Here is a 25,769-nt window from a genome sequence, read left to right as displayed (position 1 = left end):
GTGTAACTGGCATCCCAGAAAGAAAAGAGAAGAAAGCAGAAAAAATATGTGAAGAGACAAAGGCTGACAATTTTCAAAAAACTATAAAGGGCATTTAACTACAAACCCAAAAAACTCAAAAACATATATACAGAACAAAGGTAACAATTATAGTAGTTTCTCATCACAAACTAAGCAGTTCATAAGAGAACAGTGTGATAGTGCCAAAAGAAAACAATTGTCAACCCAGAATTCTACACACAGGGATGATACTTTTCTAAATGAAGGTGAAATAACAAAAGCTAAAGGAATTCCTTACCAGCAGATAACACTACAGGAAAAATGAAGGAAGTTTTTTAGACAGGAACTTGGATCCTCACAAAAAAATGAAAATATCTGGACATGATTAAAATGAAGATTATTATAGAGGCATCTGGTGGCTTAGTCAGTTAAGCATCTGACTTCGGCTCAGGTCATGATCTCACAGTTCCTGAGTTCAAGCCGTACATCAGGCTCTGTGCTGACAGCTTGGAGCCTGGAGCCTGCTTTGGATTCTATGTCTTTCTCTGGCCCCCGCCCCCTCTCTCTCTCTCTCTCTTCCCCTCCGCTTGCTCACGTTTGGTCTCTCTCTCAAAAATAAATATTAAAAAATATTAAAAAATTAAACGAAGATTATATAAAAAATCCCAAGGCAATTCAAAGGAGAATCAATAGCCTTTTAAACAAATAGTGCCAAAACAGCTAGATAACCACACACACACACACACACACACACACACACACACACACACAGAAGAAAATCTTGAGTCCTATCTCCTATCCTATATAAAAATGAACTGAAAATATAAAATTGTTATAAAATATAAACCTTCAAGAAGAGACCACAAAAGAAGAAATCCTTGTCAACATGGGTTAGGCAAAAGTTTCTTAGATAGAGCACCAAAAGTGTGATCCATTAAAAATTGATAAAAGGTATTTCATAACAATTACAAACTTCTCTTTGAAAGACCCAATTTAAAAAAAAAAAATGAAGAGACTCTGGGATGCAAGGAAAGTTTAACATACAAAAATCAATGTAATATACCACATTAATAGAATAAAAAAAACACATGATCATCTCAAATGATGTAGAAAAACCATTTGACAAAATTCAATACCCTTTTATTATAAAAATAGCCAATAAATGAGGAATAGAAGGAAACTACCCAATATAATAAAAGCCATGTAGGAAAATCACACAGCTAACATCAGAGTCAAAAGTGAAAGCTGAAACCTTTTCCTCTGAGATCAGAAACCAGACAAGGATGCTCACTTTCACCACTCTAAATTCAACATGGTACTGGAAGTCCTAGCTAGCCCAAGGAGGCACAAAAATGAATGACATGTGTCTAAACTGGAAAGAAAGAAGTAGAATTATCTGTTTGCGGGAGACATAATTTCTATGTTGAAAACCCTAAAGATTTCACAAACAGGCTGTTAATAAATGAGTTCAGCAAAGTTGCATCGATACACAAAACCAGAAGTAATTCTAATACACAACAAATAATCAGAAAAGGAAATTAATAAAACAATTCCATTTATAATAGCATCCAATAGAATAAAATGCTTATAAAATACTTAGTAATGAACTTGAACAAGGGGATAAAAAACTTGTACACTTAAAACTATAAAAAGTCACTGGAAGTGGGGCGCCTGGGTGGTTCAGTTGGTTAAGTGTCCGACTTTGGCTCAGGTCACAACCTTGCGGTCCGAGAGTTCAAGCCCCGTGTCGGGCTCTGTGGTGACAGCTCAGAGCCTGGAGCCTGCTTCAGATTCTGTGTCTCCCTCTCTTTGCCCCTACCTCACTTGTACTCTGTGTGTGTGTCTCTCTCCCTCTAAAATAAATAAATATTAAAAAACAATTTTTTTTTTAAAAAGGTCACTGAAAGAAATCAAAGAAGACACAAATGAACAGGAAAACATTCCATGTACATAGACTGGAAGACTTAATACTGTGAAGATGTCCATACTACCCCAAGTGATCTACAGATTCAACGTAATCCCATCAAAATCCCAACAATGTAATTTGAGAAACAGAAAAATTCATCCTAAAATTCATATGGCATTTCAGAGGACTCCAAATTGCAAAACAATCTTAAAAAAAAAAAAAAAAAAAAAAGAACACAGTTGGAGCTCACATTTCCTGATTTCAAAACTTATACAAAACTACAATAATCAAAACAGTGTGTACTTACGTAAAGACAGACATATAAACCAATGGAATAGAACATAGAGGCCAGAAATAAAGCCTCACATATATGGTCAATTGGGTTTCACATATATGATTGCCATGATCATTCAATGTGGAAAGGATGGTCTTTCCAACAAATGATACTGGGAAAACTGAATACCCACATGCAAAAGCAGCTAGGTCTCTGTCTTATGCCGTATACGAAACTTAACTAAAAATGGATGAGTGACCTAAGTGTAAGAGTTAAACTATAAATCTCTTAAAAAGAAAACATAGGGGAAAAGCTCCAGGACAAAGGACTTGCAATGATTTCTTGGATATAACATAAAAAGCACAGGCAATTAAAAAAAGATAAATTTGGACCATGGCAAAATTTAAAACTTTTGTGCATCAGGAACACCTGGGTGGCTCAGTTGGTTGGGGGTTCGACTTCGGCTCAGATCATGATCTCATGATTCGTGAATTCGAATCCCACATTGGGTTCTCTGCTGTCAGCACAGAGCCAGCTTCAGATCCCCTGTCCCCCCCTCTCTCTCTGCTCCTCCCCCACTTTCTCCCTCTCTCTCTCTCAAAAATAAACATTAAAAAAACAAACGAAAAAAACCTTTTGGGCATCAAGATACAATTAGCAGAATGAAAAGACAACCTACATAATAGGAAAAAATATTTCCAAATCACAGAGTTAATATGTAGAATATATAAAGAACTTGTACAATTCAACAACAAAACCCAAATAATCTGATTAGAAAATGGGCAAAGGACTTGAAGAGATGTTTCTCCAAAGATATCCAAGTGGCCAATAAGAGCTTGAAAAGATGCTCAACATCACTAGTCATTAGAGAAACGCACATCAAAACCATGATGAGACATCATTTCATATCCATTAGGATGACTACTCTCAAAAAAACAAAAAAAACAAAAAAACAAACGGTGAGGATTCAGAGAAATTGGAACCCTTGTACACTGTTGGTGAGAATATAAAATGGTGCAGCTGCTGTGAAAAACAGTATGGCAGGTCCTCAAAAAATTAGGGATGAAATTACCATGTGATCTAGTAATTCTACTTCTCAGCATATATTTAAAAGATATTTGCAAAACAATGCTCACAGTAGCATTATTCACAACAGTCAAAGATAGAAGCAACCCAAGTGTCCAGTGGCAGATGGATAAACAAAATGTGATATACATGCAATGGAGTATTATTAAGCCTTAAAACAGAAAAACATTGTGGCACATGCTACAACATGGATGAACCTTGAGGATATTATGCTAAGTGAACTAAGCCAGTCACAAAAAGACAAATATTATACACTTCCACTTAAAAAGTTACCTAGAGTAGTCAAATTCAGAGACAGAAAGTAGAAGGGTGGTTGCCAGGTGCTGGAGGGAAGAAAGGAATGGATAGTTGCTGTTTAATTGGTACAGAGCTTTAGTTTTGCAAGATGAAAAAAAAAATCTATAGATTGATTCTGCAACAATGTGAATATACTTTACACTATTGAACTGTACACATAAAAATGGTTATGACGATAAATTTTATGCTATATATATTTTACCATAATTTTTTAAAAGGGAAAAAAAGGCAACATATTGTATGATTTCCATTTATATGACATTAGGGAAAAGACACTATAGGGACAGAAAAGAGATCCTTGGTTGCCAGTGGCTGGGGGGCACGGATAGAAGTTGACTATACCAAAGAGGAGGAGAGAAATCTGGGGGTTATAGAACTTGACTTTGTGTTGGTGCCTACACAACTATACAAATGTGTCAGAAGTGATTAAAATTGCAGAGCAGAAAGGGTAAATTTTACTATATATAAATTATACTTCCATTAAAAAATTATCACATTACCAAAAGAAAAGTAAAAAGCTTTCTAAGCACTCTTAAATACACTTTCTGTGACTGTAGGATTACAAACAGTAAGAGCTGGAAGGGTCTGAAACTGGTAGAATGTTCTCTAAGCAGCTCCAATCATGTCTGTATTTGTTGGCATGGGAAGAGACTGGGTGGGCAGGAAACACATAATAAAAGAATCAAAAATAAAAAGGAAGGAGGTGAGTGGGCATCTGTAGATGGTGATAAGAAGTAGATAGGAGAAGCAGGATTATAGAGGCAGGGATATACATAGGAAAGGAATAGGACATAGATGAGGCATAATAAACACTGGTGTTGGGCAGTAAGACACTGAAACAAAGCCTTTGGATCAGGATAGAAAAAGGTGAAGGTACTAAGTTTCAATATGCTATAAAACTTTTCTACTTCATTTCCCTAAATATGTCTTGTGCCTCTAGTATATTAAGTAGTGAGATCTGGCCACAGATAAGCTGTCCAATGGACTCCCATTTACCTTTTTCTTCTTTGCAGAGCCCCAAAGTTCTGCTGATTTTGTTTAAATAACAAGGTAAATGTTGAAGAAAATGGTCATACCAAATACATTGAAGCATATTGCACGAGAATACATTAAACCATCACAATATGAGACCTAATAATCTTTGAGTGACTACTAGAGGAGAGAGCAGTTCAATATACTTTCTGCATTGTCTTACACTTGGTTCCAAAGTAAGTATGTGTTTTTAAGTCTATTTTGCAATATCAACCAAAATTTTAACTTTGTTGGTAAATCTGAATCTTTCCAAACATTCTTGCTTTTGCTTCCTCCATTTTATGAGCCACTTCTTCAGTAATCTATCTTTCTAGAGCACAGTGTGAAACACAATTTAGGAAATATGTTTTTCATTTTCGTCCATCTGCCCTGTTTTCTCTTTATAGCTTTTTCATATATTCCCTTCACCATCTAGTATATTAGAACACCCTATACAATTTCAACTTGTGTAATAAATTCTAAAAAGCATCCTGAAAGAAGTCCTACATATGAGCTATCTCAGTTACCTCAGAAGTGCTCAGCCCTCATGTATAATTTTAAATACTTCGCATATTTTCAAATTTTGAAAAAATAACGTTTATTTTCTTAGAACTTTAAGCCAGCCCATTCCTCCCCTATTAGATGGATTTAGTAGTAACCCATTAGACAGATTTAGCAGTAATGAATACCTTGGGATTAATGCTGATAGCAAAACTTTAAGCTTAGCATCTTACATTTTAGGAATACTTATTTAAAAAAATGTTAGGGCTCTAGCTTTGGCTGCTAATTTGGTCCTTTTTTACAGGTACAGTTTTGATAGTTCCACATTAAGTAAATTGTTCACAAAGAAACCACTAAATTGTTTAGCTGGAGACACCAGTGAGTCAGAAGAGATATTGAAATACCACTATGATCTCATGTCTGTTTGCTGGAATAAGGGCAAAATAATTCTTTATTCCTGTGACTGGTAAGAATTCCCTTCAAAAAGGACCAGCCGGTTTCCTGTTGGCTTCAGATCTACAAGTCAGATGAAGGAGTTCAAAACATACCCAAGACATCATTTAAATAGCTCTTTAAACTATAATTTTACAAGTTTCCTTGAACTAAAGTCAAATTCTACAAAAAGTGGCAAACTTCATTAAAATTAGTTATGTAAAGGGGCGCCTGGGTGGCGCAGTCGGTAAAGCGTCCGACTTCAGCTAGGTCACGATCTCACGGTCCGTGAGTTCGAGCCCCGCATCAGGCTCTGGGCTGATGGCTCAGGGCCTGGAGCCTGTTTCCGATTCTGTGTCTCCCTCTCTCTCTGCCCCTCCCCCGTTCATGCTCTGTCTCTCTCTGTCCGAAAAATAAATAAAAAACGTTGAAAAAAAAAAAAATTAGTTATGTAAAGTCTAGAAGAAAAAGTACTATCTAATAGACTATTTAACAAATGAGAGTCTAATGCATGAGCAATGCACTTATTTAATCTATGAAGTAAATCCTGTATGTAAATGGTCAGTTATAGAATTTAAGAAAGATGCTTCTCCCCCATGCCTCCAGGGCCCAGATTCACCATCAGTCTCTAGAATGGTAGCCCTATGCATATACTTAAGCATGCTAATTATGTAGAAATATAAATAATATCCAGATAAGCTTTTTTTTTTAATGTGTACTTATTTATTTTGAGAGACAGAGAGCTGGGGAGGGGGAGAGGGACAGAGAGAGAGAGAGATAAAGAGAGAGAGAGAGAGAGAGAGAGAGAGAGAGAGAGAGAGAATCCCAAGCAGGCTCCAGGCTGTCAGCCCTAAGCCCAACACAGGGCTTAATCTCATGAACCATGAGATTATGACTTGAGCTGAAATCAAGAGTCAGATGCTTAAGTGACTGAGCCACCAGGTCGCCCCCAGATAAATTTTTAGAATGGGATTTAAAAATAGGTTGCAATAGGCAAATCTGGACACAATTGTCAGTAACGATATTGAGGTTACTCCCTCACTATGAAAGTAACAGAGTGACTCAAGCACCCCCAATACTGCCCTAAGGACAGCCTGTTGGTTTGTCTCCTTACTCTTCCTGCACACCCGTGTGCTCAGAAACAAACAACCTGGACTTCAATGTACATGTGTGCCACTTTCATGAACTAGGTGCTCTCATGCTGGCCTATTGCCCCAAGCAAGTTCCACTTAGAAACTAATGCTTTAGGGCTGCTTGGGTGGCTCAGTAGGTTAAGCATCTGACTTCGACTCAGATCATGATCTCACCGCACGTGGGTTTGATCCCCCCATCAGCTCTGTGCTGACAGCTCGGAAGCCTGGAGCCTGCTTCAGGTTCTGTGTCTCCCTCTCTCTCTGCCCTTCCCCGGCTCATGCTCTTTTTCTCTTTCAAAAATAAGTAAACATAAAAAAAAAAAATTAAAAAAAAAAGAAACTAATGCTTTCTTCAACAGTTTGGGGTCTAAATTTGTGTTTCTTAATACAATTTAAGTTACCCTGTTACAGAAAGAAAGTATCCCTTTGAAGAAAAGAGAGTAACTCTGCATTGTTTACAAACATTATTTATTATGAAAAAGACTTCTATGAGTAAGGATTTCAGATTCTGCCAGGCAAATAATCTAGTAAATTAAAGTATTATTCTACTAGATATACCTGCAAACCTCAAAGTGCCTGAATGCTTACCAAGGTGTCTCTCAAAGCTTACTGTAATTGGTTTCCTTGTCCTTGGGGTCCTCTTATCAGATGTTCCCATTGTTCTGTTCCTTATCCATCTATTGGCACCTGCTTCTAAACGGGGCCTCTTCTGACCCTTGTTGTCAATGTAATGCCTTGATAAACCCCCAAATCTTACTTTCTAGCTCAGATTCCTTCCTAACTTACAATCCATCATCTTTTTTAAAAAAATTTTTAATGTTCTATTTATTTTTGAGAGAGAGAGTGCAAGCAGGGAAGGGGCAGAGAGAAAGGGGGACAGAGGATCTGAAGCGAGCCCTGCCATCAGCAGCTAGCCTGATGTGGGGCTCAAACCCACAAACCACGAGATCATGACTTGAGCTGAAGTTGGATGCTCAACCAACTGAGCCCTCCAAGTGCCCCACAATCCATTACCTTTGCACATACCCTACCACATCTGGATAACATACAAAATAGAAACTGATGGCTACTGGTAGAGATGAAGATATGTTTGCTGATAAAATTTTATAAACAGTCTCAGTGGCTCTGTCGCTTGGCATCTGACTCTTGATATCAGCTCAGGTTATGGTCTCACAGTTCATGAGTTCAAGCCTCATGTTGGGCTCTGCATTGACAGCACGGAGCCCGCTTGGAGTTCTCTCCCTCCCCCACTCTTTCTCTCTCAAGATAAATAAACATTTAAAAAATAAATAAATAAACTCCTAAAAAGAGTCCCTGTACTGAAATGGAAATCACATTCCAGAAAACATAGTGTTTAGAACTGAAATGGATTATGTATTAGAGTTTTTAATGAATAGTGGATTAGAAGAAACTCTCAGAGATTACAGTGACATAATTTTTAAAGAAACACTCTATCTCCAACATTCCTGATAGCCCAAAAGGGGTTGAAAAATGTGGACATGTAGTCAGAAAGTGAACCAGAAGAGCTGGACTTTGAGTATGATGAAAGCGTAGGAACATCTTAAGGCATTTATTCTACATATTAATTACCTAAGTACAAAAATGTTATAGATGTGGTGACATCTGTGTCTAAACAGATGTCTGAAAGAACTGTTATATTCAGTTTAATCTACAATGTGTTTTCTTGGTAGTATATAAAATAATGATGTGTCTTATCATCAAAGGCATCTGAAACTAGGTAAAATACAGAAGTTTACTTAGCTCTGGTAAAGAAAATGAAACATCATGGACTTTTCTGAGCAAGTTATAAAATTAATCTGAAACAAATTACTTTAAAATATATAACCCATGCCTTCATCAGTCTTTAAATAGAAATAGAGAATTTTGTTAAATGTATACATTAAACAAGAACCAGTGTGATAGAGTGGTTAAAAATACAGGCTCGGGTGCACCTAAAACTAATAAAATGTTATACGTCAATTTTATCTCAAAAAAAAAAAAAAAAAAAAACGGGAAAGGAAAAAAAGCACCAGCTGAGGAGTTGACTTCGTTGAAACTGTGGCTCCAGCTACTTGCTAGTTATGGGACTTTTGGTACATTATCTAACTTCATTAGGCCTTGGGTTCCTCATCTGTAAATTTATGGTTAATACTAACTATGCTTACTGGGTGATTTTGAGAACAAACAGCCCACATAAAAGTACCCTTGAAGAAAGCACATAAAAGACATTCATATATTAGTACCTTCTGTATATGCACATGCAATAAGGAATCTTGAAAGAATCTTCAGTAAGCTATGAAAAAGCTAAAAGATTTAATATTAAATATTTTAAGGGAAATGTTTTTGTCTAGTGATGTAAATAACTTAAATAGGTGTCATTTAAATCAAAACCATTTCAAGCATATACTCAGTGAGTTTTGTCATCATCCTTGGGTATTACAGATGCATTATTCATAGTAAGCCTAAACCTCTGGCGTAGACCTCTGAATATATTTTGCAAGATAATGGAGGAATGAGAAAACAAACAGCAAAGGTTCTCATAAAGTGGCACAGTTAATTGTGTGAGGAGAGAATGGAAGATGAAATCTGAATCTGAACTACGTCAGGTTTACCTAGTAAAACATCCTACAGAGTTTCCCACTTGATTTTGGCAGGCATGAAAAGTCTAGCTCTACCCCATTTGTATTCACCAAAATGAAGGAACCCATAAACCCACTAAAAAGAGGCCTCTAGAAATCTCCTGGCTCCCCTAATTGTGCTCGTAGCAGTAACAGAAGCATATCTACATGCTAGAATTGCAGTCATTAAGAAGGCTCTGTAACATTTATGGCACTGCCTGCCTAACATAGTGACTTCTGTGGTTTCTGCCGTGCCTTAAGGAACCTGTGGCCAAGGAATGAAGATATAAGGTGAAGGGATCACGGGAGGCCCAATATTATGACCACTTTTTACTCCTGCTGCAAGTTCCTACCCACAATGTTCTAAAACCTCTGAAGAGATTCCCTTTGAAAATTTAAAGCAGCCCATTCTCATTGTGGTAGGAGATGTGGACACTACTTGCTCGCTCAAAGATATTTGTGGAAGGTTTAAACTACATTACAGGCATTTTAAATATTCTAATGTAAATAATACTTTCTCTACATGTGTGAATTTGGAGGGTTGGGTGCTGGATATAAGGGTAGGAAGAAAAAAGCTACTTAATGAGCCTACTGTTAGTTTGTGAGAAAAGAATTTACTCAAGGAGATACTGTGAATTATGTATCTGATACTTTCATACAAGTTAATATTTGTGCGGGTTTCCCTTTTATATAAACTGATCAGTCACTAAAAACTTTCTTTAAAATTTATTCAGAGCACGAGGTTAGACTATCCTATTGGGGAGATAACTTCAGGGAAACAGCCTTACATACTAAGTTAAGAATTATGTTTCTCTCATCTCTTATGAATACACATCTATCTTTTGCATTCTGCAAAGGGTACAACTATTTTTAAGCCTGTCCTTTTATTTACAGGGTAACAGAATTATAATCATTATACTGTATTCAAGACAGAAATAAGTATTTTTATCTGTCCATCCATAATTTGATTTCTAAGATGTCTGTTTCCTTGCAAAGCACGTCATGTATGGAAAATCCATCCCCAAAATTGTTTAGCACAATATTAGTATTGTTGGGGGGAAATATTATAAATAAAATAATAGAAATCACTTTCAGTATTGGAAGAATGAAAAAGATGCTATTAACATATTTTGCCAAAGCTAAAATTGGGTAGAAATATATGAATAATTTTACAGTTAAAATCTCTATTTTCTAATTTCCTGGCATAAAAACTTCATTCTTTAAAAAAAACAGTTGTGATCAATAATCTAATTGACCACTCACTATATGATATTCAGAATCAGAGAACTTTTGGATTTCAGTTTAATTTTTTTTTAAAAGAGAAGGCCAGGATCATAAGATAAAACTTCAAATTACTCAAATGTTTGACTAACAGCATGAACACAATTTTAATTGCAACTATTATTGTGTTAGGTGAAGCAGTTCATCATACCAAACTTCATTTATTTAAGCATATATGTACTATATAAATAATTTGTACAAGGATCCTGATCAAAAGCATTATGCAAATGAACTTTAAGGAGGGCTAGATATAAGTATATACGAATATAGCTCAGAATTAATAACATGTTAATCCACTACCATTCTCAATAAAGGCTTCCCCCCCACCCCCCCCCCCCCCCCGCCCCAAAGTCTGCTTGATTAGCCTGCATGGAAGCAAAAGTCTATTATAACTCTGGGAACCAACTCTACTGGCCACAGTAATGAAGACTGGCTTTACTTCAGCTCCAAATTATGTCGGCAAGCCATCACGTTAGCTTTAAGATGATGACACAACTGACATCTTGGTCAGCAGGATATTTCCTTCGTGTTGTTTTCCTACTAACAGTGACAGACTTGAGCATATCCACCCCAATTTAGGTCTCCTTGATCGAATATCCTCTTTTGTAATCTGCGACTTTAAAAGTTCTTCTTGGTGTGAAGCTATCATATATGATTCAAGACCACTGACTTGGGCTTCATTTATATCAAGCTTAAGCAATGAATTAATTAACCCAAATTAAATAACCCAGAGAGGGGCGCCTGGGTGGCTCAGTCAGTTAAGCGTCCGACTTCGGCTCAGGTCATGATCTCACAGTTTGTGAGTTCGAGCCCCACATCGGGTTCTGTGCTGACAGCTTAGAGCCTGGAGCCTGCTTCGAATTCTGTGTCTCCCTCTCTCTCTCTCTGCTCCTCCCCCGCTCATGCTCTCTCTCTCTCTCTCTCTCTCTCGCTCTTGCTCTCGCTCTCCTTCAAAAATAAATAAAAACATTTAAAAAAAAATTTTTAAATAACCTAGATAACAATCCAAAATGGTTTAACAGATGGAAACTTTCTGTCTTCCATATAACAACAATAAAGCTAGGACCTGAATTACGATTCCTGCCTTAAGGGTTTTCCAACTAAGGGCTCCTGGGTGGCTCAGTTGTTTAAGCATCACACTCTTGATTTAGGCTCAGATCACAATCACATGGTTTGTGAGACTGAGTCCCACGTCAGGCTCTGCATTGACAGCATGGAGCCTGCTAGGGATTCTCTCTCTCCCTTCTCTCTGCCTCTCCCCCCATGCCCTCTCTCTCTCAAAATAAATAAACATTAAAAAAAAGATTTTTCCAACTACACAGTCGTTTCTTACATGTGCTATTCCTCCGCTCTATTACTTTAGAAATAATCTGCAACTGACTATACACAGTCATATATAAAGGTGTTGACAATGCTATGCAAGGATCACTGAAAAATAATTGATCACTTTTCATTAGTTTAGAATATGAATAGAAGTCAGTGATAATCAGATTAAATTGATCAGAAATGAAAATGTCACTCCGACAGTCTTATGAAGTATAGAATTGAACAGATTTAAGTTGTTGCTTGAAAGGCCTTCAACATTATAGCAAAATGTGCACAACATATTTCAGAGTGGAGAATGGTTACAAATAAGGATGTCTCTCTGTAGATGCCTAGGTGACTCAGTCAGTTAAACGTCTGACTTCAGCTCAGGTCATGATCTCACAGTCCGTTAGTTCGAACCCTATGTTGGGCTCTGTGCTGACAGCTCAGAGCCTGAAGCCTGCTTCAGATTCTTTGTCTCCCTCTCTCTCTGCTCCTCCCCCACTTGTGCTTTATTTCTCTCTCAAAAAAAAAAACCTTCAAAAACAAAATAAAGTGGGATCTTTGCATTTCTTTTCGAGGATATGAAAATACTAGATATACACATCACTAGTCAAAACCAAAAACTTTATAATACAGAGATGGATGACCTCATGTTTTGCTTACATTTACATGAAAAGTAAATAATTTTATAACACATAAATGTGAATATCTGTGGAACTACTTCACACCCTTCTATTAATACCTACTAAGCTGTTTTATACAAATGAATGCACATGCCACTAAAACTAGGCTCTTAGTACTAGAATATGCTTCTAAGGTTTACTGGATTTACTAACAGCTTTCAGAAAACTACCTCAATCTCATATGCCAAGTTTGAGAGTTTTTATCAGATACATTAAGTTCACCCATATCAGTGAACTCCTTATATAGCTGTCCTTTTTGATGAGCTTGTAATGACTGGTGATTTTTTTTCCCACCATTCAACTAGTTAAATTGTATGTGTGGTTGTCACTGACTTATACAAAAGAAATTAAGTACTTAGTACATGTCCAATACAGGATTATTCACAAAAGCCAGCATATGGAAAAAACCTAAGTGTCTATCAGTGGATGAATGGATAAAGACAATGTACACACACACACACACACACACAAAATGGAATACTATTCAGCTACGAGAAAGAAATCCTGCCTGCAACAACATGGATGGGCCCTGAGGGCATTTTGATAAATGGATTAAGTCAGAGACAGAAATGTAAATGCTGTATGATACCACTTATATGTGGAATTAAAAAAAAAAAAAAAAAAAGCATAGAAATAGACTAGTGGTTAACTAGGGACGGGGGGGGGGGGGGGGGGGGGGGGGAAGGGATTGAGATGTCAGTTAAAGAGTACAACCTTCCAGGGGCGCCTGGGTGGCGCAGTCGGTTAAGCGTCCGACTTTAGCCAGGTCACGATCTCGCGGTCCGGGAGTTCGAGCCCCGCGTCAGGCTCTGGGCTGATGGCTCAGAGCCTGGGGCCTGTTTCCGATTCTGTGTCTCCCTCTCTCTCTGCCCCTCCCCCATTCATGCTCTGTCTCTCTCTGTCCCAAAAAAAAAAATAAATAAAAGTTGGAAAAAAAAAAATTAAAAAAAAAAAAAAAGAGTACAACCTTCCAGCTATTCAATGAATAAATTCTGTGGATCTAATATATAGCATAGTAATTATAGTTGATAATATTGTATTCTATACTTAAAAGTTGTTAACAGAGTATTATGTTAAATGTTCTCACCACAAAAAAGGAAATGGTAAATATGTGACAAAACACAGGTTAATTTAGCTAATGCTATGGTGGTAATCATGTCTCAATATGTAAGTATATCAAGTCAACACATTGTATACCTTACACTTATACAATGCTGTTTTCAAACATCTCTCAAAACTACAAAAAAAAAAAACAAAAAAAACTTTGGAGAGACTCTGTAAATACAGATCTGGAAAGCTAGCTTCTATGCTAAGTTTTTTCAAGAATTATATTACAGTGACATGACTTGTGGCAACTACATATGCAACTTAAAAATGGTGATCTTTTCAGGGGTTCCTGGGAGGCTCAGGTGGTTGGGCAACCGACTTCGGCTCAGGCCATGATCTCACAGCTTGTGAGTTTGAGCCTCGCATCAGGCTCTGTGCTGACAGCTCAGAGCTTGGAGCTTGATTTGGATTCTGTGTCTTCCTGTCTCTCTTTGCTCCTCCCCCACTCACGCTCTGTCTCTCTCAAAAATAAAGATTTAAAAAAAATTTTTTTTAAATGGTGATATTTTCAGAGTATAGTTAACTCTTTCAGATGCCTTTTTGTAAAAGTGAATAGATTCAAGAAGGAAAAAAAATATTTTAGATTATTTTCAACTCTATTTACGGATACCATTTAGCACTATACTCATAGAAGATCTTAGCAGACAGTGCTAAATGATATTCTGGATTTATAACAATCAGAAGTATTTCTTCCTTAAAATTTTTAGCAACTGAGAACCATATAACAATTTTTATAAAATTTGGGCATTTATATATTCTGGCTCTTGGGTTCTATTTGAAGAAAAAAGATAAAATAATCAAAGACGTGTTAGTCTATTTTCTATCAATACATTAAGATTTTCATTTCTAATTTATTTAGTCATGTGATGCTAGCATTTTAATGGTTATTGGATAACTAAAGAGGCTATCAGTTTGTACAATTTTTGAATTTATTTCAAGCAATCAGTGCTAAGTCAACAGCATTTATTGCTTTTATGGGTCTAATATTTTTGAGATATGTATAAATGTATATGACATTTTCTTTTTTCCAAATGCGTACTTATTTTGACAGAGTGTATGTGCAAGCAGGGGAGGGGCAGAGAAAGAGGGAGAAACAGAGAATCCCAAGCAGGCTCCAAGCTCAACACAGAGCCTGATGTGGGACTTGATCCCACGACCCTGGGATCATGACCTGAGCAGAAATCACGAGTTGGATGCTTAATTGACTGAGCCACCCAGACACCCCTATATGACATTTTTCTTATCCTCAAAGGAATTTCTACCTTAACTGTCAAAAAAAAGAAAAAGAAAAAAGAAACCAAATATATAAGGAACAATTAACCAGTCACCTGATTCATCAAATATTCATTGCACATCTATGTATCAAGCACTCTACCAGACAACGTCAAGGGTGAATAAGCATGGTTCTTATTCTCAAAAGGCTTACAAGCTAGTGGACTAGAAACATCTTGCTTTCTTTCTATCCCTTTGCTCTCAAAGCTACAAAGCAAAACTTTTCTCCTTACTTTCTTCCAGGCCAGTCTTTCTCTAGTTTTGTTTTGTTTTTTTTCCTTTAAGTTTCTTTATTTTGAGAGAGAGGGCGGGAGAAGGACAGAGAGGGACAGATAGAGAAACCTAAGCAGGCTCTGTGTTGTCAGCAGAGAGCCCAACGTGGGGCTCGAATCCACGAACTGTGAGATCATGACCTAAGCTGAAATCAAGAGTCAGATGCTCAACTGACTGAGCCACCCAGGCTCCCCCTTCTCTAGCATGTCTTTCCTTTGTCATTACCATGACCTCTGATGAAATCACTAAACACCTAGGAGCTTTAAGGCCCAAGCAGATGCCCCTCCCTCTGCCTGGATGCTCCTCCTTCTCTCCTAGGCCAACTTGTATTCTCTGGAAGGAGGAGTGATGTGTGGTCCTCAAGGAGGCCTACTTTACTGAACCAGCCATACCACTACCTGCCCTCTCCTTTTCCCTTTGATCTCTTCTTTCATGATACTCTTCATAACAGTAATTATGCTGTTATTTAAGTAGTTATTTTTCTTACTCCCCTACTACTTAAGTTTAAATACCATGAGAAGTAAAACGCTCTCCTGTTCAATGATGCATCCACAGTGCCTGGCACTCAAATAGGTCAAAAGAAAGTGAAGTGTGAGATCTGAGATTAGAGAGAGTTTTTAGTAGCAATGGAGAGAGATGGGGCTCTTCGTGGCTTACAGAGCACCCCAGGGATCATTACCATAACTGCTTATATTTCTGCCTCACAAAACTCTTCAAGGGCAATCTTACTCACTTTGTCCTCGCTCACAGACATGCTCAATAAATTCTTGATTTTGAACAAGTGAGTATTAAAATGAACCTATATGTGGATAACTGACAGAAACAGCTGGTCATGCTTAGCTTGACCACACATTGTTTTTGTGTGTGGCTCTTGTGATTTTACACATATAATTTTTAGTTTAATGATTTCTAATCCAGGTGATAATACATGTATATATACATACATATAAACACTTCACAAAGGTCACTGTGCCTTCCAGGTGCTCTGAGCCTCTGGCTGTGTTTTTAGAATCACAGGTTTATAGTAGAGCTACTTTTAACCTCTTCACCTTCAAATAAAATTCAGAATCTACTTTTTAACTATTCAGAGACTATGATCATATTTTGCAAATTATCTTTGCAGCTGTTTACAAGTTTCATCTAGATGTTCTCAAGAAATGACTATTGTTAAGGGGCACTCTCTAGATGCTAAGTTGTCAGGACCATTCCATGCAGGTCTGAGAACTCATAGGACAAGGGTTTCAAATGTTTCTTCATGCCATGATGGTTCTGGAAACATAAAGCTTAGCTCTAAGGAGAATTAACACGTTAGCCAGCTACTTGGTCAACACTCAGACTGTATTCTTTACTACATTACTAGATCAATAGACTTAAGAACAAAGAAAGCATATAATGTATAAGTACACAGTAAACATACAATACAAATTCCTGTACAAATTGCAAATACAAATTATTCAAATCTGATTACCTAAATATTTTCCCTTCCTGCAGGCTCTACAAGCAAGAATTCTATGACTACACACACAAACTTACACACCAAACCTTGTTAAGATGGTTGTCAATGTAAGTAACTTTAATATCAACATGACCATATCGACTTAACCTCAATACATAACATGTCCTCAAATAAATGAAATGCCTACAGAGCTACTACTTATTGGTGAATTTCAACCACACATTTAAAGATTCATAAGCTATTTTTGTGGCAAATAATGACTGAATTTTGTCAATTACCCTCTCTTCCAAGTTTCGTTTCCATATGAAGACTAAAATGTCTTCAAGATAGATTAGGGGAAGACTGGGGGAGAAAAGCCAAAGGTTAGAGTCAAATTCTAATTCTGGTGTCTGCAGGTTTTAGAAAAATTCTCTAACCTCCTTACACCTCAAGTTTGTTTTCTGAAAACAACAAAATTATATCTGTTCATCTTCTCATGAGACAAGTGTAAAAGAAAATAGATTAAAAAATTAAAAATTATAAAAACATAGTTTTAAGTATAAAGCCACCTAGGCCCTTTAATGAAGAGATTTCCATATATACTATATCACCTAATCTTTAGAAGTACTAATAGTGCACGCAGCCTGGCATTCAGAGTTCTGAACTGAAATAAACAGACTATCACAAGATGATCTCTTCAGGAAGAAAAATGAATACAAAAGAACAAAGATGATCTTTCTCTCTCAATTGGTATCACTGAACTTCAGTGAGTTAAAAGCAAGGAGTAGTCTTCTCTGGCTTTTTGGAGTATAATGTTTTCTTTCTATAAATTAGTTTAGAACTTATATTAGACTGTGAGGTATGACTCACAGGTAGGACATCCAACAACAAGATTTGAGGTGCTCAATGCCTGCGCTATTATTTCCAGGTACAGCAACAGCAATATATCACTTATTAAATTCTTACATTTTACTTTCCCAAGAGAGCATATCAGACTACACCATTTTCCTGGGGTTGAAACCTGAAGGTTTCAAAGTGAGGGACTACATATAGCAAGTTTCTTTCAGTTTGGTGTTTATGATTTAATACTGCTAAATTCCATTCCCAAGTATAAAAGGTTTAATTATCATTATGGGTTTCAATCTAAGTCCAGCTATTAGATGGCATTATAGTTCAAAAATGTATCCCATTACAATAATCCATTCTATGACAGTAGTCTCCTATGCTAGTGCTCTAATTTTAAATGAATCTACTGTTGAAAAGTAATAACTGATGGACTGATCACATATTTTGAATCTATAATGCCATCTGGAAGGAAGTTAGATAATGTCAGTTATGTGTGCACATAACACAAAAGCATAGGATACTATACTGCTTTTTCCTAATGTTCTACTTAAGACAGAGATAGCTAATTTGATGTGTAGAATAGATTCTTTTATGTAGCAGAGTAACATTATCAATGTTTTTAATGATGCCCAGCCACAGGAGATCACAAGAGGACACCTTTCTTATTTCCTGGACTAAGGCAAGATCATTTAAGATAATCAAGAGAAAGAGCCTTAGAAATCATTATTTACTCCTCTCTTTTACTTTACAGATGACGAAACCAGCTTAGAGAGTTGATGTAATTTGCCTAAAATGAATACTGCTGGTAGGACAGCCAGGAAAATCCAAGTTCACCCCTTTATTTCTGAGAGGGATAGGATGATAAGAATGTATTTTATTTTTAGAAATCAATACAATGATCTCAAAACCATTATGTTATTCATAGTTCCTCCCACGAAATTATTCTCTATCGAATTACATCAAGCTCAGCATGCATTCATTCTACAAACTGTTTTCATAGTAAAATGGCACTGATACAACATAGCCCTTCTAAATTTTAAAGATCAGATAAGTAATAATATTGTTAAGATAATGACTAATACTGTTGTATTTCTCCATTATTTCTGTGGCACATGGTCACCAACTTTTAATATGTACTTCCTATGACAGATTGGCTAGAAGAGTAGACATATTAAATGCTATCATATCAGTATTAGATTCCATTTTTGGTGTCAAAAAATATGTAGGGGCAATGAAAGTCAGGTTCAGAATTGTAATTATTTTTTAATTTTAGTTTTCTTGTTTTTTTGTTTAATTTATTTATTTTGAGAGAGAGAGAGAGAGAATGGGACAGGGGCAGAGACAGAAGAAGAGAGAATCCCAAGAAGGTTCCAGACTTTCAGTGCAGAGCCCAATGAGGGGCTCGAAGCCACGAACCAAGAGATCATGATCTGAGCTGAAGTTGGGATGCTTAACTGACTGAGACACTCAGGCGCTCCCAGAATTATTTTGAAAGGGGCTCTATTTTTATAAGTGCTTATTATCCATAAAATGTTATCAATAATTTCATTATTACCCTCAAACTAGCTCACTGTTCACATCGAATTTTTCTCATTACTCTGAGGTTAGAATTTTCAAAGTATTATTCTTGCTGCAGTAATCAAACAAACATATGAGCATTAAACTAGACAAAAAATGATACACTTTATACCATTGCTCACTAATACACAATGAACCAATTTATACCATTCCTATCAGATATGAATGCATATCTACTACATAAATCTTAAATGAGAGCAAACTATGAAACTATTAAAAGAGGGAAGAATTACAGGGACAAACTGAATTAGCTAAAGAAAAGTTCTGGGGTGCCTGGGTGGCTTGGTTGGGCATCCAACTTCGGCTCAGGTCATGATCTCACTCTTTATGGGTTCGAGCTCTGCATTGGGCTCTGTACTAACAGCTCAGAGCCTAGAGCCTGCTTCAGATTCTGTGTCTCCGTCTCCCTCTGTCCGTCCCCCACTCACCCTTTGTCTGTCTTTCTCTTTCTCTCAAAAATAAACAACAACAAAAAGTCCCTTGTATAGTTCCCACCCCTACAGAAGTTAAATAAATTACACAACATAAGTGAATTCTGTGGTACATATGACACTAGGAGCAGACTGGCAGAGACAAGTGTGAAAGGCTCATCTAAAGCCATTACATGTTTTAAAAGTGAGGCATACAAAAATACAACACTGTGATGTCAAGTGCTTTCTTAATCCCAGCATTTTTAACCTAGGACTATATATCCATTCTCCTTTTTAAAGCATATAGAATAAATTATAAAACAAGCATTTAAATAATATGGTAATTTAGAAAATATTTCCTAAGTTATTTGTTTACAAATAAAGATTATAAACTTGAATCCCTAAATTCACTTTGAATTAACTTGTCTTTTGATTCCATGATAGTAAGAACAAAGCAGAAGTAGACATTTGATAATGATTTTAAACCTTCATTCTGGGAGCCATTAACTAACTGATAATTCATGTGCTGTAACTAAGCTTTGGCTTGCAAAACTCGGGTTGATTTATGTGAAAGAGAAAACATTATATAATTACTTCCCAAAATATGTCACGAAAATAGAATTGTACAGATGAAACCAAATTCTGCAGGCTATCAAGAATTTTCTATGCATGAATTTTAACTCATTTTCCTTAATGCAAATTTTCTTTCTGACTCTTTTGCTGTCATATGAACCAAGTGCTTATCAAATTTCTTTTTTTTTATGTTTATTTATTTTTGAGAGACAGAGACAGACTGTGAGCGGGGGAGGGGCACACACACACACACACACACACACACACACACACACACACAAAGAATCCGAAGCAGGCTCCAGGCTCTGAGCTCTCAGCACAGAACCCGGGTAGGGGCTTGAACTCACGAACTATGAGATCATGACCTGAGCCAAAGTTGGACGCCTAACCAACTGAGCCACCCAGGCGCCCCTCAAATTTCTATTATCATAGTAATCTTATTTTTAATCAAAGTGTTAGTAAAATTTCACCTCTATCTAATAACACAGAGCTTACTCAGCTTTTAACAAAGCTAATTCTAGGCATCTTTAAGCTTCAACTTTGTTTCAAGATTTTCACTTTTTTTTTAAACTTGTATCTATTTCATTGTAGTTTTCATTTTCTTTTCATTAGAATTTAATGAATTGGGTTACCTTTTTTCTAAGAGGTATGAATAACTAGATCTCAAATAAAAGGGGAAACGAGACACTTACTTTAGCTTTTCTTTAATTAAAATGTTATAAAAGCTCTTTTAAAAATAAAATCAGTGCAACATTTCATTTAAATTATACAAGGATGCTCATTGATAAATCAATTACAATTTCATTATCTTCCATTTTAATATACCTACTATCCATTTATAACTATAAAAAACACTTGTAAATTGAAAAATAAACAAAATTTTATAATTATAGAAACTACCAACAAAGAAACAGTCAAGAGTTATAATTCTACACTTTTCTTAGGAACATTTAAAATTTGCCTCACAACATCCCTGTGAGGTGGGGAGTAAAGTTTTCATATATGACAACAAAAGAAATGGACCAAGATAGGAGTAACAGATTACACGTAGGAAAATGGCTATGTTAAGTCTTAAGGAAATGACATCTATAAACAGTTCTATTTCACAAGTTAGGTTACTTCTTTTCCATTCTTTTGTACCAGGAATAGTGGCTATTGGGATTCTCAAGAAACAGGAATTTTTCCTCATGAAGGGCTCTTAAGTCTTCCAAAAATTAAGTGGAGCAAAGGACAGGCATACCTTGGAGATACTGAGGATTCAGTTTCAGACCACCACAATAAAGTGACTATCACAATAAAGTGAGTCAAATGAGTTTTTGTGTGTGTGTCTCAGGGCATATAAAAGTTATGTTTACACTATACTGTAGTCTGTTAAGTGCACCATAGCAGTATGTCTAAAAAATTGTACATATCTCAATTAAGAAATACTTTATTGCTAAAAAATGCTAACTATCATCTGAGCTTTCCAGAAAATTGCAATCTTTTTTGCTAGTAGAGGGTCTTGCCTCAATGTTGATGGCTGCTGACTGATCAGGGTGGTGGGTGCTGAAGGTTGCGGTGGCTGTGGCAATTTCTTAAAATGAGACAACAAAGTCGGCTGTAGTAACTGACTCTTCCTTTCACCAACAAATTCTCTGTAGCTTGTGATATTGTTTGATAGCATTGAAGCATAGAACTTCTTTCAAAATTGGAGTCAGTCCTCTCAAACCCTGCTGTTGCTTTATCACTTAGTTTATGTCATACTCTAAATCCTTTGGTGTCACTTGAATAATCTTCACAGCATCTTCTCCAGGAGTAGATTCCATCTCAAGAAACCACTTTCTTTACTCATCCATAAGAAGCAACTCCTCAACCGTTAAAATTTGATTGTGAGATTGCAGAAGTTCAAATAATAATGATGAAAAGTTTGAAATATTGAGAGAATTACCAAAATATTACAAAGACGCATGACGTAAGCAAATGCTGTTGAAAAAACAGTGCCAAATGGACTTGTTCAATTAGGGTTGCCACAGACCTTCAATTTGTAAAAAAAAAAAAAAAAAAAAAGGGTTATCTAGTAAGTGCAATAAAGCAAACTCCAATAAAACAAGGTATGCCCATATAATAGGATTTTGCCAAAGGAAAAAAACATTTCTTTCTTCTGCTACATGGAAATATCTTAAATGCTATCTAAGAATAAAAAGGAATTCTAACAGTCAAGTTATCTTCTTTAAAGGTTCCACTTCTTTGGACTCTTCAAAGTTGAAACTGTGAAGATTAGGTATCTTAAAACTGTCAAGTTTCTTCCATGTTAGTTACGCTCTCTCAGTCAGGGGCTCTTTGCGTGGTTTCTATTGGATAAACTGCAGAACTTCTTCCACAGGAAATGGTGACTCCACTAAGCTCCAAAACTAAAGATGGCCACAGAAATCATCAGTCAGCCAAGGAAAATTGGCTTTCTTCTCAGAAGAAAAAATCCAACTTGGAGAACTGATCTTTTCTGACTTTATAAAAAAAACTATCCAGCAGGCATATTATATAATCCCAGTGTTCCTTGGACTCAGATAATACCCAGTGATATCGTTCTTCACATAATTTAATAAATATCAGTATTCATTTTCTATATATCCAAAGAAAAAAATCTATTATTTCGTAGAGCCAGAGAGGCCTTAGGTGGTCTCTTTAATAGTACCTTAGTTTGTGAGTAAAGCATACCCTAGAATGATCTAATCACAAGAAACTATTAAGCCAAAGGATTAAATATACTTTCTAAAGACTCTTTTATTAAATGCTTTTTGATTAATTTCATGTTATAGACTCCAAGGCTACTAGGAAGAAAATTTCTTTCTATGCTTACATTTAAGGTTTCTTATTAATTATCATGAAGAATTTCTACTGGTGAAAATCAAAAATTGAAGCAAAACATAAAGACCCTCTTTGGTGCCCAAGGTAACAAAGACTGAAAAAATTTGGTTTAATTTAGCTTGTGACTTAATTTTCTAATTTATATGCATAGGCAGCCTTTAAAGTGTCCCATAATATGATTATAACATCCCTATGTTGCTTAAAGGTTAATGCACAAATAAGCCCAAAACTCACTTAGACTACACGCATCCACAAATACCTGCACTATGTTATAAACCAGGAAGAACACTACTGACACAAAAAAAGTATTGATAACATAACAGATGATTTAAGATAATCATAAACTAACATTTCTATGATGCAATAAGGAAATATATCTGATGACTCTTATGGAGTAATAATCACACTAGAAATCAGAGTTATGTGAAATGAATAATTTTTAATGTCTATTTCTATTTACAGAAAGAACATGCTTTATATTCACTAAAATAATGTTGTGATTTATCCAGTATCTCTTTTTAGGTTTTTTTAATGTTTTAAATTTATTTTTGAGAGAGAAAGAGAGAGAGAGAGATAGAGTGCACAAGTGGGAGAGGGGCAGAGAGAGGGAGACATAGAATCTGAAGCAGGCTCCAGGCTCTAAGCTGTCAGCACCACAGCCCAACAGGGGGCTCAAACTCACAAACTTTGAGCTCATGACCTGAAACAAAGTTGGACGCTTAACTGACTGGGCCACCCAAGCGCCCCTACCTACTATCTTTTTGAAAATCCTTAATCTTTTATAAAAAAGGAAGGGTTTAGATGGTGGAAGAGTAAGACAACCCTTAGCTCACCTCTTCCCTAGAACATAGCAACATAAATATCAAATCATTCTAAACACCCAAGAAATTGATCTGAGGACTCAGAGAACAAAGCTGCAAATCTACAAGCAGAAAAAATGACTACCTTGTGGAAGATAACAACTGTGGAGTTGATTTGAGGGAGAAAAGAGGCACAGGAGTTGCAGAGGGGAGGGAGCAAGAGAGGAGCGAGAGAGAAAGAGAAAAATTATGAAAACACGTGCAGGGGATTACACACAAAAAAATTCTTCCCTAAAACTACTGACTGGGAAACAGGAGAGGGTTTAAATATTTCAAGTTTTTTTTATCATAGCAGAATGCAGAGTCTGAAGTTTGGGAGGTCCATGCTACTGCCAGGGTTAGGCCTGGCAATGCTCTGGTGGGGAAGGAGGGCAGGTAGCAGGCAGTGTGGTTTAAGGATCCCCTGGGTCACATGGAGGAAGAGTTCCTCTGCTTGAAAGTGCATTTGGCAGAGGTGATATGGTTTCCTCAGGGGCAAAAGACCTAGCAGGCACCATTGAGATGCCCTGCTCACCAGCATAGGAACAAAGACACCAGCTGAGGGCAGCAAACCTAGGTGCTGACTTTGTGCTGTGATTTACCATAAATTCTGAACCACTGTGCCACCGTTTTCTAGGACAGACTGGCACCGGCCACAGTGTGGGGGAGACCCTCCCCCTGGGGATAAGCACAGGGTTAGACTGTGGGGTCTCTAAAGTTCAGAAGTTTGAAACACAGCCACATCTGAGATAAAACACAGGAGGGCTATGCAGCCTACCAGGCAGACAGCTTGGATACAGGGTGAAGGTGGGGATCTGACAGAATCCAGGGACACAGGAGGGGTGACTGCTCTTCTGTGAGGGCTTCCTGAGGAGTGGTGGGCACGAGCTCCCCACTCTGGAGGCAAGAGAGCATGGCAAAGTCATTTTCACCCCCTGCCCACCAGCACTGACCCACCTCTGTGAGCTAAACAGAGCCACCAAGTGGAGACTGGAGCCGTTACAACAAGCCCTGCCCGGACACGCCCTGCAGACAGCATCTCCACTAGGGCAAGAACACCTGAGAAACAGCACAAGAGCCCTTCTTCCAGAAGACCAGCAAAAATCACTGGCAGATACCAAGTCTACTGATTATAGGGTGCTACAAGGCTTTAGCTCTAAGGAAATAGGATCCAGCTTCCTTTTTATTTTTTATTATTTATTTTTACTATTTAAAGTATAAACTATATATTTTTTCCTGTTATTTTCTGGATCTAGCTTCTTTTACCAAGCAGACCAAAACACACTTAGGAGCTAGTTGCTTTTGTCTTTGTTTTTGTTTTACCCCTGGACAAAATGACAACATGGAGGAATTCACCCCAAAAGAAAGAACAGAAAGTAGAGGGGTACCTGGGTGGCTCAGTTGGTTATGTGTCTGATTCTTGATTTCACCTCAGGTCATGATCTCATGGTTTGTGAGTTCAAGTCCCATATTGGGCTCTGTGCTGACACTGCAGAGCCTGCTTGGGATTCTCTCCTTCCCTCTGACCCTCCCCTGCTTGCTCTCCAGCACACGCTCTCTCGCTCTCTCTTTCTCTCTCAAAAACAAAGAATAAACTTTAAAAAAAAGAAAAAAAGAACAGAAAGTAGAAATTACGGCCAGGGATTTAATCAATATAGGTGTAAGTAAGATGTCTGAACTAGAATTAAAGCTGGGCTTGAAAAAAACACAGAAGCCACCAAAGAATCACTTCAGGCAGAGGTAAAAGAATGAAAATCTAGTCAGGCTGAAATTAAAAATGTGAAAACTGAGATGCAAACCCTCATAACAATGAGGATGGATAAAGCAGAGGAACAAATCAGTGATAGAGAAGAAAAAATTACGAAAATAATGAAGCTGAAAAGAAGAGGGAAACAAAGGTATTAGACCACAAAGGTAGACTTAGGGAATTCAGCAACTTCTTAAAACATAATATTCATATCACAGGAGTCCCAAAAGATGAAGAGGAAAAGGAGCAGAAGGCTTATTTGAGCAAATTGTGGCTAAAAACTTCCCTATTCCGGGAAAGGACACATACACTGAA

The 25,769-nt window shown here is 36.9% G+C and overlaps 1 protein-coding gene across 3 annotated transcripts in view; it reads right to left on the bottom strand.

Annotated features, from left to right (window-relative positions):
• Nucleotides 1-25,769, bottom strand: part of HOMER1 (homer scaffold protein 1) — a 143,602-nt gene that overhangs the window by 28,060 nt on the left and 89,773 nt on the right. The window contains exon 5 of one of the 3 annotated variants that reach the window (XM_086698042.1): nt 3,540-3,589. The exons of the other annotated variants lie outside the window; for them this stretch is intronic. Coding sequence (XP_086554168.1) covers nt 3,540-3,589 — 50 coding nt within the window. The remainder of the gene's footprint in view (nt 1-3,539; nt 3,590-25,769) is intronic. 3 annotated transcript variants of the gene reach the window in all.

Source organism: Puma concolor, chromosome A1 (genome assembly GCF_028749965.1).
Source record: "Puma concolor isolate L17-30 chromosome A1, mPumCon1.1.hap2, whole genome shotgun sequence".
Taxonomy (NCBI): domain Eukaryota; kingdom Metazoa; phylum Chordata; class Mammalia; order Carnivora; family Felidae; genus Puma; species Puma concolor.
This window is presented reverse-complemented; position numbering and strand designations above follow the sequence as displayed.